This window comes from Rhea pennata, chromosome 14 (assembly GCF_028389875.1).
Source record: "Rhea pennata isolate bPtePen1 chromosome 14, bPtePen1.pri, whole genome shotgun sequence".
Taxonomy (NCBI): Eukaryota; Metazoa; Chordata; class Aves; order Rheiformes; family Rheidae; genus Rhea; species Rhea pennata.
This window is the reverse complement of record NC_084676.1, coordinates 5,592,757-5,606,575: the sequence shown is the minus strand read 5'-3', so window position 1 is coordinate 5,606,575 and position 13,819 is coordinate 5,592,757. Positions and strand designations below refer to the sequence as shown.

Sequence of the window (13,819 nt, the reverse complement as noted above, 5' to 3'; positions counted from 1 at the left end):
CAGAAGATGGAAGCAGGGACAGGCAAATTGGGAGCATTACAGGAACATCATCTGAGTATGCAGGGATGTGAGTAGGAAGACTAAGGCCATTTGAAATTGAACCTGGCAAGGGATGTCAAGGATAACAAGACGGGCTTCTTTAAATACAACAAAAAGTACACTAGAGAGAATGTGGGCCCACTGCCAAATGGGGCAGGGGCCCTGGTGTTGAATGATACCAAGAAGATAGAGATGCTGAATGCCTTTTTTGCTTCAGTCTTTGCTATTAAGACCAGTCCTGAGGAATCCCAGAGCCTAGGGACCATGGGGAAAATCTGGAAAAGGAAGACTTTCCCTTGGTTGAGGAGAATTGGGTCATTTAGGCAAAGTGGGCATCCACAAATCCGTGGGCCTGATGGCGTGCACCCACAAGCGCTGAGGGAACTAGCAGATGTCATTGCTAGGCTGCTCTCCATCATCTTTGAAAGGACCTGGAGAACTGGAGAGGTGCCTGAGGACTGGAGGAAAGGCAGTGTCACTCCAACCTTCAAAAAGGGCAAGGAGGAGGACCCAGGGAACTACAAGCCAGTCAGCCTCACCTCCATCCCTGGAAAAATGATGGAACGGTTCATCCTGGATGCCATCTCTAAGCAGGTAAATGATAAGGTGTTCAGGAGCAGTTAGCATGGATTCACCAAGGGGAAATCTAATATTCTTCTACAATGGGATGACTAGCTGGGTAGATGAAGGGCGATCAGTGGACATTGTCTAACCTGACTTCAGAAAGGTTTTTGACACCGTCTCTCGTAACATCCTCAGGACAAGTGTGAGACAGATGAGCAGATGGTGAAGTAGGCTGAGAACTGGCTGAAAGGCAGAGCTCAGAGGGTTGTGCTCAGTTGTGTAAAGTCTAGTTGGAGGCCTGTAGCTAGCTGTGCTCCCCAGGGGTCAGTACAGGCTGCAGTGTTGTTCTACCTCTTCGTCAGTATCCTGACTGAAGTGACAGAGTTGGCTGATGATAGCTGGGAGGAGTGACTGATACACCAGAGGGCTGTGCTGCCATTCAGAGGAGAGACTTGGGCAGGCTGGAGAGGTGGGCAGAGAGGAACCTCATGAAGCTGCACAACAAAAGCTTGAAATCCTGCACCTGTGGAGGAACAACCCCATGCACCAGGACAGGCTGGGGGCTGACCTGCTGGAAAGCAGCTCTGCAGAGAAGGACCTGGGGGGTCTTGGTGGACAAGACACTATGAGCCAGCAGTGTGCCCTTGTGGCTAAGAAGGCTAATGGTATCCTGCGGTGCATTAGGAAGACTGTTGCCAGCAGGTTGAGGGAGGTGATCCTCCCTCTCGTGCTCAGCCCTGGTGAGGCTGCATCTGCAGTACTGTGTTCAGTTCTGAGACTATACAAGACAGCTACTGGGGAGAATCCAGCAAAGGGCTACTGAGATGAAGAGGAGACTGGAGCATCTCTATTATGAGGAAAGGCTGAGCAAGCTGGGCGTGTTCAGCCTGGAGAAGAGAAGGCTCAGGAGGATCTGATCAACATGTATAAATACCTGATGGGGCAAGTAGAGAGGATGGGGCCAGATTCTTCTCAGTGGTGCTTGGTGATAGGAGAAGAGGCAGTGGTCACAAACTGAAACAGAAGTTCCATGTGAACATGAGACAAAAATTCTTTGCTATGAGAGTGACAGAGCACTGGAGCAGGACTCCAGAGAGGTGGTGGAGTCTCCTTCTCTGGAGATATCCAAAACTTGCCTGGACACAATCCTGTCCAACATGTTCTAGGTAAGCCTGCTGGGGAAGAGGGGTTGCTCCATCTGAAGATGATCTCTAGAGGTTCTTCCAACCTCAACTCTTCTGTGATTCTGTGGGGAAATGTACAGCCTCTACTAACTTCTTTCTAGGTAAACCTTTTTGAACCTACTGTACTGAATGCTGACATAAGTTTGATTCTTTTTTGCATTGTCACTTTCACTTGCAAAGTGTATGCTAGCAGCCTGTCCATTGTTCAGATGTAGGTAACTGTGTAAAAAGTAGTCCCTTGATGGCTGCTTAGAAGATTCAGAGGGAGGAAACCTAAGGGAACTCATACCACTTCATATCTCTGATTTTGTGGTAAAAGATGTGTATTTTTTCAGATAACTGATATTCCAAAGAGAAGAATAGCAGAATAATGTTCACAGTGCTTAGGATGGATTCTTCATGAACAGATTTGTGGTGCTCTTGCAATGGAGGTATACTGCAAACTTGTACAGCAGTACCAATTACATTTTGTTCAACAGGAACATTCGTGTGGCTGTTCTTCCCTGTTCAGAAAGCACAAGTTGCTTGTTTCGCACAAGACCAGTGGAAGCTTCAGACAATCTTGTGTACAATGAAGTGTTTTGGGTTTCTATCTCCTACCCAGTGTTACGCCAGAAGACTTTAAGAGTTGATGTTTGCACTGTAGATAAATCTCACCTTGAAGAATGTCTGGTTAGTATTTATCTCTATTTTAATATCTTTTTTGATGTGCTTGTACAAAATCTTAAACTCTGAAGAGTGGCAATTTCTTTGAAAGCTTGCTTTATAATCCTTAGCTGTGTGATCTCTCCCAGATGGCAGGGCAGGAAAAATCTATTAAAATTATTGTTACTGTGAAGAACACTCATTTGGATGAGTAGATGGATGAATGTTTGTTAGAGAATATTTGTTAAGAACTACGATAATTTTGTCACAGACAACTAGATTTGCCTTCTCTCATGATTTAATGTGAAACCCCTGCCTATTTATCTTCCTTTTGGAAACACATATTGTAATCTAGGTGAGAATGGACTTCTCACAGGATTTCCGAAACTACCTGTAGAACATAAAAAGGCTCTTTACAGGATTTCTTTTAAAAGCTGCTGTTAAGCTTCATTATTAAAATCTGTATAATTTTGGAATGCTAGTATGTCCATAGCCCTCTATCTTTTAGAAGAGTTTTTTTGCTGTCTAGTATTACCTGGGTAAGTTGATTTCAGTAGAGCTACTATTGGAGTAATGCTCTCCAGAACATGAGTATGTTGTGTTGAACTAAGAAATAAGCAACAATTATGTTACAGGAAAGGGTTTTTGTGTGTGTGTGTTTTTGTTTTTTCTGCATGTGTTCTGTACCATCTCCCTTGGCTGGAGAGAGACAGTACATGTTTTATGATGATTTATGCATTTCTTCCTTCACTTGCAAAGCACACTTTGGTACAAAAAAAATATTTGTTTTCTAAACAGGGTTTTTCTGTTTGGCGGTATGTATTGTCTTGCAGTGTGTCTGAGCACCAGCTGGGACTAAATTATCTTGGAAGAAATCTGCACAGTATGCAGTCAGCTGGACAGTGCTCGGAAAATTGGGTCCACCAAGAGGTGGATTAAATTGCAAGTTGGTTCTACTTTGGTTATGGATCTGTCAGACTATGTTCTAAAAGCAAGGCAATAAAAAATGAAAATGAAGATGGAAAAGAATGGAATATGTAAAACTAAGCATCTCAGTCCAAAGCAGAGTGATTTCATCAGCCTTGCCAGTTTCCTGAAAGGGATTATTTTCTTTTTTCTTTCTCTTTGAAGCAGTGGTTGTAACATACCATGGCTGAAGCAGAGTGGTTCATCATTCTTGCTACTTACACACAGGAGCTGGAGTGTAGCATTTGATACTTGGATTGAAGGCCCCAGGCAGAAATGTTAAAATCAAATATAAAGCATTAGTAGTGTAATTCCTGAAGTGTTGCTGAAATGGGGATAAAATGGGAGATTTTCAGTTTTTTTGCTAAATTCCTGAATAATCCTGGATTTTTGCTCTTATATCTTCCCACTGATGTGACATTGGTTCTTTGTAATACTGCACTAAAATTGGTTTGTTTTTTTTATTTTCAATAGGGTGGCACACAGATTAGCCTTGCTGAAATATGTAGATCTGGAGAGAGATCAACTCGTTGGTACAACCTTCTTAATTACAAATATCTACAGAAGCAAAACAGGAAAAATAAACAAGGGAACGTTCATTCTGAAGTACCTTGCACCGGAAAAACAGTAAGAACTGCTTAAATCAAAGGTCTCTTATAAACCCTCTCGTTAGTACTGTACAGGCGACTAAAACTTACAGCTGGTAAAGGCTGATGCATTTGTATTTAGAACTATTAACATGTCATTGATAAGCACAGCAAAGGAGTTAAAATGATGATCATGATTATGCCCTTGTGCATGGCTAAATACTACTCGTGAAGCTGAGGGATATGGTATGTGGTTTGATATAAGCAATATGTGTGAGCTCTTCCCTTCTCATTAGGCAGTTCACCTTGCTGCACTGAACCTGAACAAATCAAGAGATAGTTACCTTTGCACGTGCATTGCCTGCAGGATGCTCCATCTAGCTTTTCTGCACATGTGCGCTACTGCCAGTGTCACTGGGTGGAGTTAGACCAGATATGCTCACGTAGGTTTGTGCACTATGTGTGTAATAGAGTGCCCGAATAGTGTGGACTTAGGGGTTATGACACTGCCACCAGAGTGAAGCTGGCTGGGACTGTTCTGACCAGAAAGACTGGGCACTTTGCAGTTTGAGTGAGTAGTATCTTTAGATGAAGCCTCTTTGTCTCTGCAGGACTCTGTATCAGCACTCTTAGAGCAGACAGCTGTTGAACTGGAAGCTGTGGAGAAGAAACTGGAGGAAAGTAGAAGCACTTTAATTAGCGGAGAGAGCTGGTAGGTAACATCCCACTGTCTTAGTGTGATGGAATTATCAGAGGGTTTAGGGATTCAGGAGTGTTTGATGTGCAAAGAAGAAAAAGGCAAGTGATACGAAGCTGTGGGAAGCTTTTTTCTGCTGTTCAGGAGGTTGCTTGAAAAATGAGAACAAAACTGAAAAATGTTAAAAATACAGTATGCTAATTTTGTGACTTGTATAGTGTTCCATGAACCTCTGTGAGAGCTTTGCCTGAATAATAAATTTGGTTGTCATTTTATTCGTGAAGTCCAACATTTGAAATAAAAAGGAAGCTTGACCAATGGGCTTGGAGAAGCCAGCAGTGAGTTCAGAGGTGCTGAAAAGGATGTTAAATATTTTGATTTTGTTTGATTTCACTTTTTAAACCAAGAGATTAATTGCATCTTGAGATTGTCTCTTAACAATCTCTTAAATTCAGACCATATGACTGGAGCCTGAGCTGCCTCACTTTTCATTTGAAACAAGACTAGTAGGAAGTTTTTAGCTGTACGGGTAGCTTTCTGGTGTAGTTAAATTCCGGTTTGTTCATTCCCTTATAAAACTATGTTTGTTCTCTGTAATCTTGGGGGCTATGGGACCTGTCAGGTACAACTGTTTGCCTTAGTGTGTTTCTTTCTGTTCAGCAAGTTCTAAGAATACTGTGCTGAAACACCAGAGTATTGTACTAAATAGATCAATTCAGTAACGTAAGTTTTTATTACAGGCAAGATGAAGAAGTTCCTGAGCAGGATGAGACTAGTGAAAATGAAGCAGAAGAGGAGGAAGAATTCTGTGCTGGAAAATCACTGTGGGAAACAGAAGAAAGTCTGAATTCCCAACTGCACATGGAGATATCAGTAAAGGTAAAATCAAGGGCCATTCAAACAGAAAGATGAGTCGAGCTTTCCATTGCTTGCTGCAGTTTTCCAAAGTACCTCTGTTTAATTGCATCATCCAAAGATTCAGGGATGAAATCTAGTTTTGCCTCTCAGCAATTTCACATGCAGTTTTCACTCTTGTATTAAAGTTTCAGAAGGAATAAACCCTTAGTAAAGAGCCTTGGAAAGGCAGCAATTGAGAATTGCCTGTGGGAGCTGTGAAGAAGCTAGGCCACTGCTGTAAGGAAATGCTTGTACCTACTTGATTTGTATTCTATTCATGGCTAAATCTCAAAGCATACTACATAACTGAGTGTCCACCTGCAGAAGTTTGTGAGCCTCTGCAGCTTGACTGTGCAGACTTGCTCTTGCAGAAAGCTATCATGTATTGGAATAAGTAAACAGGCATTTTCATATTCCCTCAGCAGTTACCTGTTTTTCTTTGCCAGCACAGGGTATTATTAATGTGACTGGCTCATGTCTTTGCAACAGACATTTGCTTTGAAGGGGAAGGTGCACCCCCAAGTTTTGTTGTGCTAAACCAAGACATAACCTTGTACATCGTGCTTTTGTGTGTCTCATTGGCTATGCACTTTTTTCTTCTAACAGGAGATTTTAGAGCGCTCAAAGTGAGAAAAGCTTGTTCTTTAATTAGAACCTCTTCTGTTGTGTGATGTTAATGTCTTGCTCCTTTTAGTTTATCTCCTGCTAAGGGAGATCTTGTTTTATTTTTTTGTTGAAAGAGAGAAATTGCTGTTACTTAGCTGACTAGGTCACTGATGAACTAAGCAGGATTATAGCAGTTATTTGGAAGTACACAATTGACTTTTAACTGCTTATCTACCTGAAGCAATTTTAAATAACTCCATGCACTGTATGTGACCATTTTGTCACATGGTTAACATATTGTTCAGTGCCTCCTGTTAGCTCATGAAAACTGTTTTCATGGAAATGTGACCATGATTTTGACCTGATATAATTCTGAATCTAGTTGTATTCTAACAGTGTGCTGTAGAAATGTTCTCTGTGCATATGGTGATTTGAATTCCTTTGTCAGCTACAGATGCAGAGTAAGGGAATGGTTTTTAAAATTATACCTCTGTTCTGCATGCAAAGATTGCTAGGCCACATCAGTGTCGCAGATCAACAGAATCAATTGTGTTGTACAGCAGTCAAGGGACATGGAGCGCTTAAGGAGTGATACAGTTAACATAGCTTGTGAGTTCAAAGAATAAAGTGTCAGGACACCCTCCGTGAAAAGGGCAAAAGAGTGTCTGTGTTTGTGAATGCTGTGCCTCTGGGACTGAAAGCAGAGACGCATCACAGGTGGCTGTCGGACACCCTGGGTATATGTAGTCTCTACGATGGCAAGCTGGCGTTTACAATGCAGAATGTGTCTTTCAGGTGGATAAGGAGACAAACACAGAGAGCCTTGCACAGTCTTCTACTGTAGTTCGTCCAAAAGACAAAAGAGCAGCAAATCCACCGCAAACTCAATTTGTCAGAGGTAGCACTATCATCCGCTCCAAAACATTTTCTCCAGGACCACAAAGTCAGTATGTGTGTCGGGTAAGAAAAACGCAGTCTGGGATTTATAAATGCTGATTCTGGTTAATGAATGCACCATATCACTCTTCAGTTAATCTATGAATTCTTCACTGAAATCTGACAGTGCTTTTTTCTTCCCCTTCAGCGGATGCTCTGTCCTCACTTACTTAGAACAGTATCTTTCCTCAGAGTTAACAATTTTAAACAAGTTTATAAAATGTTTTGGTACGCATATTTGTGGTGCATACGGCATGCTGAGATGCCCAGACTAACTTGGAAGGGATTGGCTGTGGTAACGCAAGTATTTCTTCTGTGTTAGTACATGGTTCTCCCTAGATGAAAAACCTTCTTTGCTTCTCAGTAGCATTAGGTGAGAGAACAACATGGCTGTGCTTCTTCTGGTACCAAAGCACTGTGCTTTGTAGACCTGTCTTACTGTCGCACAGTCCCTGTGAAATTTGTGGTTGTTTATATCGTGCCTCATTGACTTTCTGATACGCAGTCATTGTAGCAGAACAGTGTAACAGAGACAATTCCTGTAACTAAAACTCTGGAATGAGTCTAGGTATGACTCTAACCACATCACTCCATTCTAGTTATGTTCACCTACATGTTCTAGACATGTTGTTAGAAACAAACAACTATATTTGCTCTTCCACTTCTATGTATTGTTTGTGTGTTCAACTTAAGAGAATATTCATTGGGTTTTTTTCTGGATAACAGGCCACTTCCAAATGGTCGTCATTACGTCTTAATGCCCTGTTTCTCCTTTCTATGGCAGTGATCAAGCTGGGCAATACTTAGTACAGGTTGTCTCTGAGTGGTTTCTATGATTTGTTGCCAGTTAAAGACTGCAGGGAGGATGAGTAACATCAACAAGTCCTCTGACTTCTGAAAGCTGTCTCACTTAGTGATGAAATTTAGGCTGCTCTAAGACAGTGATGAGTAACCTGCATATTAAATCCTCTCCTGCTGGTTTAGGACTGTTTTATGCTAACTTGAACTGAATTTAGGTGCATCTACCTAACATCAGAGGATGTGAACATTAAACTGTGTGATGGAAATGATGAGAGGTACCTGATAAGGTCAATAAAAATCCTGTGGAAGCTTGAAAGTGTCCAATGTGCTTTGTAGGAAGGTAGTTAAACAGGCCATGTGCTGGGTAAGGGTGTCACTTTCACCTCTTTGAAATGTTTATTCGCAGTTAATTATTTCCTGGACTGAGGATCAGGGTAAACTATAAATAACTCTTTTAAACTGAGCTGGCAAACAAGTAAGCCCTGCCTTTTATCATGCATGAGCTCTCCTAGCTAGGTGGGAATTCTGTTAATGCAGCTGAGCAGGGTTTGATGTGCAGGTTTTCTCCAATTCAGAAGCAGGTGCTCCTGTAGGAGCAAACCGTACTTCATTTGCACTATTGCTCTGTGCTTAGGTGGCAGAGGCACAATGTCCCAGCGCTGGCAGATTCCTCATGCCTGCTATTTCCCCACAGTCTTTTTGTCTGAGAAGGAACATGAGAAGGGAATTAAACTCTACCTCAGCTGAGCTATTTTTAAAGATCTAGAAACAATCATAGAAGAAGGCAGGCTCTGTGTACATAACACGACAACTTAAAACTTGTCAAATCTAGGGGGTAGCTTAGAGGTACCTGCTGCACCACTAAGTTAAAATACAATTCATTAGAAAAGAGGGGAAAAAAATAATTTCTAATGAGGTAATCCCATGTTTTACAGATATTGGCAAAGACTATATTACTATTTCCTACTACAACTATTTTTCTGTTTTGCCCAGCCTTTTTACTTGCACATGAGAAGAGCAGCGAGGTGCAGTCCTGTACTGTACCCTGACTAGTGTCTCCTTCCGTAGTATCTTCCCACAAAGGGACTGAGAGCCTAAGGTTTGTGGCAAGGACCTGGCTGTGCCAAATGGATTGCATGTTGTGCGCTTGCTGATCGGGGTGGCATGTGTCCACTGTAGTCTTTCACAAAATCCAGCAATTCCAAGTCCATCACTGTTCCTAGTTGCCTCGGCAGCCCCATGATCTTACTAATAAGATAAATGCACTGCTTATATTTGTATAATTAAAAAAATGTGGTTTTCGTTTTCAGCTGAATCGCAGTGATAGTGACAGTTCAACACTTTCCAAAAAGCCCCCCTTTGTTCGCAATGCAATGGAGAGACGAAGCGTCAGAATGAAACGGGTAAAAGTATCGCTCTGTTCTGTTTTTTTGTCTAGTATACACGTTTCCAAAAAATGAGAACTGTTTTAAAGGATTAGCAAACAAATTAGTTCCAAATTCTTTCATTCATAACCTTTTCTTTGTGCAAGAAGTCTTTCTTAAGGCTGTATTTCTTCACTATTTCAAAAGATGACAGGAATGTCTAAGTTGCTAGAACTCATTTAGAAAAATAAATTGAGGACGAAAAGAGTTCTTGCTATTCTCAGTATTGTCAGAGTAGAAGTAGCGTGCATGTTTTTGCTGTGTTTGTTGTTGTAAAATAATAGTTTATATAACAAATGTGACTTGGAAAAGGGCAGTGAGCAGGGGAATCAAGCTTCAGATGCTCAGATGACCCAGTTGTTTCCTCAGTTGCGCACAACGAACTCTTGCTCACACTGTAATAGTAATCGTTAACGTTTACCCAAGCTACAGATGCTGAGAATCTTGCTCCTTTCCTAAGGATATGGTTTTATGATTTTCTTGAAGTAGCTTGTGTTTGGGACTGTAACTGAGGTCATGAATACGTTAGAGTTTTTGGTTTTTTGTTTTTTGGTTTTTTTTTAAGAAAAAAAGGCATGTGTTTCTGCTGCATTGCATATTAGTCTGAAGAATAGAGAGTTTGACTTCTGAGCAAGGCATGCAAGCAAGACTGGCTTGAATCTGCATTTTCTGTCTTGAGATGGATCGAGAAGCAGGATTGATAGAGATGTTTTGCACCGGAGAGAAGTCTTGGAGAAAAAAATTACATGATGCATTTGCCTTTCAAGGGGGGTGCCTTTCAAGGGGTCAGTTCTTTTCATTGCATTTATAAACCCCTTCTTTTCTAGCCTTCGATTAAGTCTTTCAGTACAGAGCGGCTAATCCGCACTTCACTAGACCTGGAGCTGGACTTGCAGGCTTCGAAAACCTGGCATGATCGGCTAGTAGAGGAGATCTCTGTGCTTAAAGAACTGAAGGAGCAGTTAGAACAAGCTCAGAGTCAAGGTGAAAAGGAGCTGCCACAGTGGGTGAAGGATGATGAGAGATTTCGATTGCTGCTAAGATTAGTGGAAAAACGAGTAAGTAATAAACTGTCCTTGGATTTTATTCAAGATGTGTGAGAAGCGTGATTTGAGAAACATCAGTTTGGACAGTCAGGAAATTAAACCTTAGCACTGTAGTTGCTCATCTTCCTGATCTTACTGCTCCATCATTAGCTGTTGCTAATGAAAGTTGCAGTCGCTGCTGAGTGTCTGGCTATTCTCAAATGTGCTGAACTATATAGGATTTAAACTGCAGAGTCTGTTCCTGCTTACCCACAAACCTGAAGTTAAGGAACACAGCTCTTCCAAGTTTCTTCCTCCTTCTAAGAGAAATGATGCCTGCATAAAACTTGTGCATGGGTGACACTGGGCTTTCGAACAGAATCCTTTACTAGTCAAAGTTGCATGGTCTAGTACAGAAGTCTGACCCCCCTCTGTTATGCAGCTTGTAACTGAATGATGATTTACATGCACTTACCAGCGAAGTTCAGAATTGCAGCTGTAAGTAGTTTTTTAGAAAAAACAAAAAGCAAACAGCCTTTTTTTAGATTTTTCACATATAATAGAGGGTGTTAATGCGTCTGCTCTAAGACTACTTGTATAAATTTGCCAGTGCAAGCATGTATGTGCCTGTTCTGGAAAGCAGTATTACTTAGCTCTGCCAAGTTACTCTAAGAACAGAGGTACTCAAATATGAGCTTCACAAAAAATCCCAAGCAAAAGAATTTGATGTATAAATAAGTTAGATGAATGCTTTTGTAACTTTTATTTTTCCAGAATGTGAGAGTTGCAAGAAGGGCAAAACATATGAAGTGAAATACCATACAAATGTTACCAACAGTATTTGTTTCATTTTTTTGGCTAGTTAGAAGGGACATTTCAGTATGATATATTTTCTAAATGTTTGTGAATTTTAATGCATATGAAACACTAAGTTAGATGATAGCAGATTTTCTGGCTCATTTTAAGAGCTTAATAGAAAAAAAAGGTAGTTTCTGTCTTGCTGTTTTTGAAGGGTAGACTGCAGAGCGCGGATGGAAAGGAGACAGAACTAGTTACCAAGAACTATAGCAAACAGTTCTTTTTTTTTTTTTTTTTTTTGTGAAAGCTGTCTTTCAGCTTGGGAGGTATTATTACTTTTCTGGAGAGCCTTTAAATAAAAATCATATTAGCTTCAAAAAGAACAGATCTATAAATAATGGTAGGAAAGCTTCAGAAATGGCTGGGTATCCCTGGGTGGATGATGAACAAGGTGGGCTTTCGGTCATGCTTTTTTCAAAAACAAGGATTATTGTGTAGTTAATTGTCCCTTAGATGTTAGCCTCTCAGTTCTCTGCCAGAATTTCTCTCCCCTCTTTCACTTCCTATGGAGAGCTTTCCTCTTGAATGCATGCATTTACAAGCACAGAGCTTCCTGCCTTTACACAGGTGCAAGTATGAGAAGTTACAAATGCCATCTGATTTTAAACTTCAGCCTCCCAATATGTCGTAGGTGCAGGATGTCATGGTTAGTGCTTACTTATTCTGTCTGCATGATATTCATGTACATGTACACGGTTTTTTCTCAACTGCAGAGGTGCCCCTGACAAATCACAGCTGACCTCAAGCAGAAACTGTGAGTTATGCTGGCCTAAGGTGTAGTTATGAGTTTGCACAAGATAGCTGAAACAGGGGTTGCTGTGTTCTTGCATAAGTTCACCTTAAAAAAAAAAGGGGGGGGGGAGGCAGAGGAGGTGTCCATAGCAGCCATAATTCTTAGCAAAGGGCCCTTACAAAAAGCTCTCTGCATTACAGTGGTCACCTTAGCTGTAAGTCTTCATTTTAGCTTCTGCAGCTTGTGATTCCAGACAGCTCTTCCCAAACCACTTGTACTAACAGCTGAACTGCCTTGCTGTATTTAGAAGTTTGTTGGGATGAAATAATTCTTCATGGGAACATATACAGCTTTTTCTATTATTCATTTAGGTGGAAAAAACAGAACACAAGTGTGAGCTCAAAGCTGATAAAATGATGAGAGCAGCTGCCAAGGATGTGCACAGGCTACGAGGACAGTCTCGGAAGGAGCCTTTGGAAGTGCAGTCATTCAGGTAGGAGCACCTGGAAAGCACAGGAAGGATTGACTACTGTTATGATTTTTCTGTAGATGACTAAGATGCTGATAAGGAAAGCCAATATTTGTAGTAGTAGTTAACTGTTCTACTTAAACTAAGATTTTTATGACCTTATATCTTAGCACAAGGTCTCTGGGTCAGGGAAATAACTTGCAGTGCTGCAGCTAAACTCAAAGCAACAGAGAAGTACCCAAGTCCATCCACACCTGGCAACAAATTTACCAATCTTTTCTTTAATACAGGAACAGCCCTTTGCTTTTCCTGTTGTGAGCTTAGCTGTAATGATGCCTCATGCCTAATATGTAAATAGGCTGAGAGGATTTGCTGCCCTTTCTTTGGTGATAGCTGGTGGGCCAAATTTTAATGTAGATCGTGGACATGTCTGGCAAGAATTGTGTTGCATTAACAATTGATCGCTTTCTTTTTAGAGAGAAAATGGCATTTTTCACGCGGCCGAGGATAAACATTCCAACGCTGTCTGCGGACGATGTGTGATCACCGTAAAGTATTTGTTTTGGGGACCGTTCCACAAATGCAGTTTGTTTCTTGAAGTTATTTATGTGGTATTATGAAGGTACCAAGGCATGTGTACATTAGAGCTTTTGTCAGTATGTGGATGTTTTAAAGATTTTTAGCTTAAAGTTATATCATCACAGAAACCAGCATTAAAGTGACAAGATTGTATAGTTTGTATATTTAGGAATGTATTTTTGGGAAATAGAATTTTAAATAAGAACAAATACAGCATAAGGTGCTGTTATTCTTAAATAATGCTGTTTAGACTTTTTGTACAGCTCTACCTTTTAGAAGTTTTACTGCAATAAAATACATTTGAAGGAACCTCCTCAGTCCTCCCTTCCGTGACGCTGTGCAGCACAGCATGAGAGCTGGCGGTGGTTCTCCGGTGCTGCGCCGTGAAGCGCCGGGCTCCTGCCAGCTCAGGAGTTTGGGTGCGGAGTTTGGAATGTTTTGGGCACTTCTGATGCTCGTCCTGCAGCCGGTGCCCATCCTGCAACTGGGGGAGCCCGATGAAACCACTGCAGTGGGAGGAGGGCTGTGGGGAGCACGTGTCCCTTGGAGGGTTTTTTCCAATAAAGTGGCCTTTCTGGACAACTCTGCCTTCTCCTAGCTTTGTTGTGTCGATCTTCTCATCACCTGGCGGCTGGCTCAGTTTCAGCTGGTGGCTCAGAAACGTGCGTCTTATCGTTTTAAAGGAATTTGGGAGCAAGGGCGTCTTAAAGCCCTGAGTAACGGGGGGGGGGGGGGTAGGGGGGGCGGTGCCCCTCAGCCAACGGCCGCTCTGACGTCAGTAACGGCCGCGGCCGCCGCGCCGCCCGGGG

At 41.6% G+C, this 13,819-nt stretch overlaps 1 protein-coding gene across 2 annotated transcripts in view; it reads left to right on the top strand.

Annotated features, from left to right (window-relative positions):
- WWC1 (WW and C2 domain containing 1) overlaps positions 1-13,592 on the top strand; it is an 81,511-nt gene extending 67,919 nt beyond the window's left edge. For both annotated transcript variants that reach the window (XM_062587517.1, XM_062587518.1), the window contains exons 15-23: positions 2,267-2,459; positions 3,873-4,025; positions 4,597-4,697; positions 5,423-5,561; positions 6,981-7,145; positions 9,233-9,325; positions 10,174-10,404; positions 12,334-12,455; positions 12,908-13,592. In XM_062587517.1, coding sequence (XP_062443501.1) covers positions 2,267-2,459; positions 3,873-4,025; positions 4,597-4,697; positions 5,423-5,561; positions 6,981-7,145; positions 9,233-9,325; positions 10,174-10,404; positions 12,334-12,455; positions 12,908-12,974 — 1,264 coding nt within the window. In that variant the 3' untranslated portion in view covers positions 12,975-13,592. The remainder of the gene's footprint in view (positions 1-2,266; positions 2,460-3,872; positions 4,026-4,596; positions 4,698-5,422; positions 5,562-6,980; positions 7,146-9,232; positions 9,326-10,173; positions 10,405-12,333; positions 12,456-12,907) is intronic.
- The last annotated feature ends 227 nt before the right edge of the window (positions 13,593-13,819 follow it).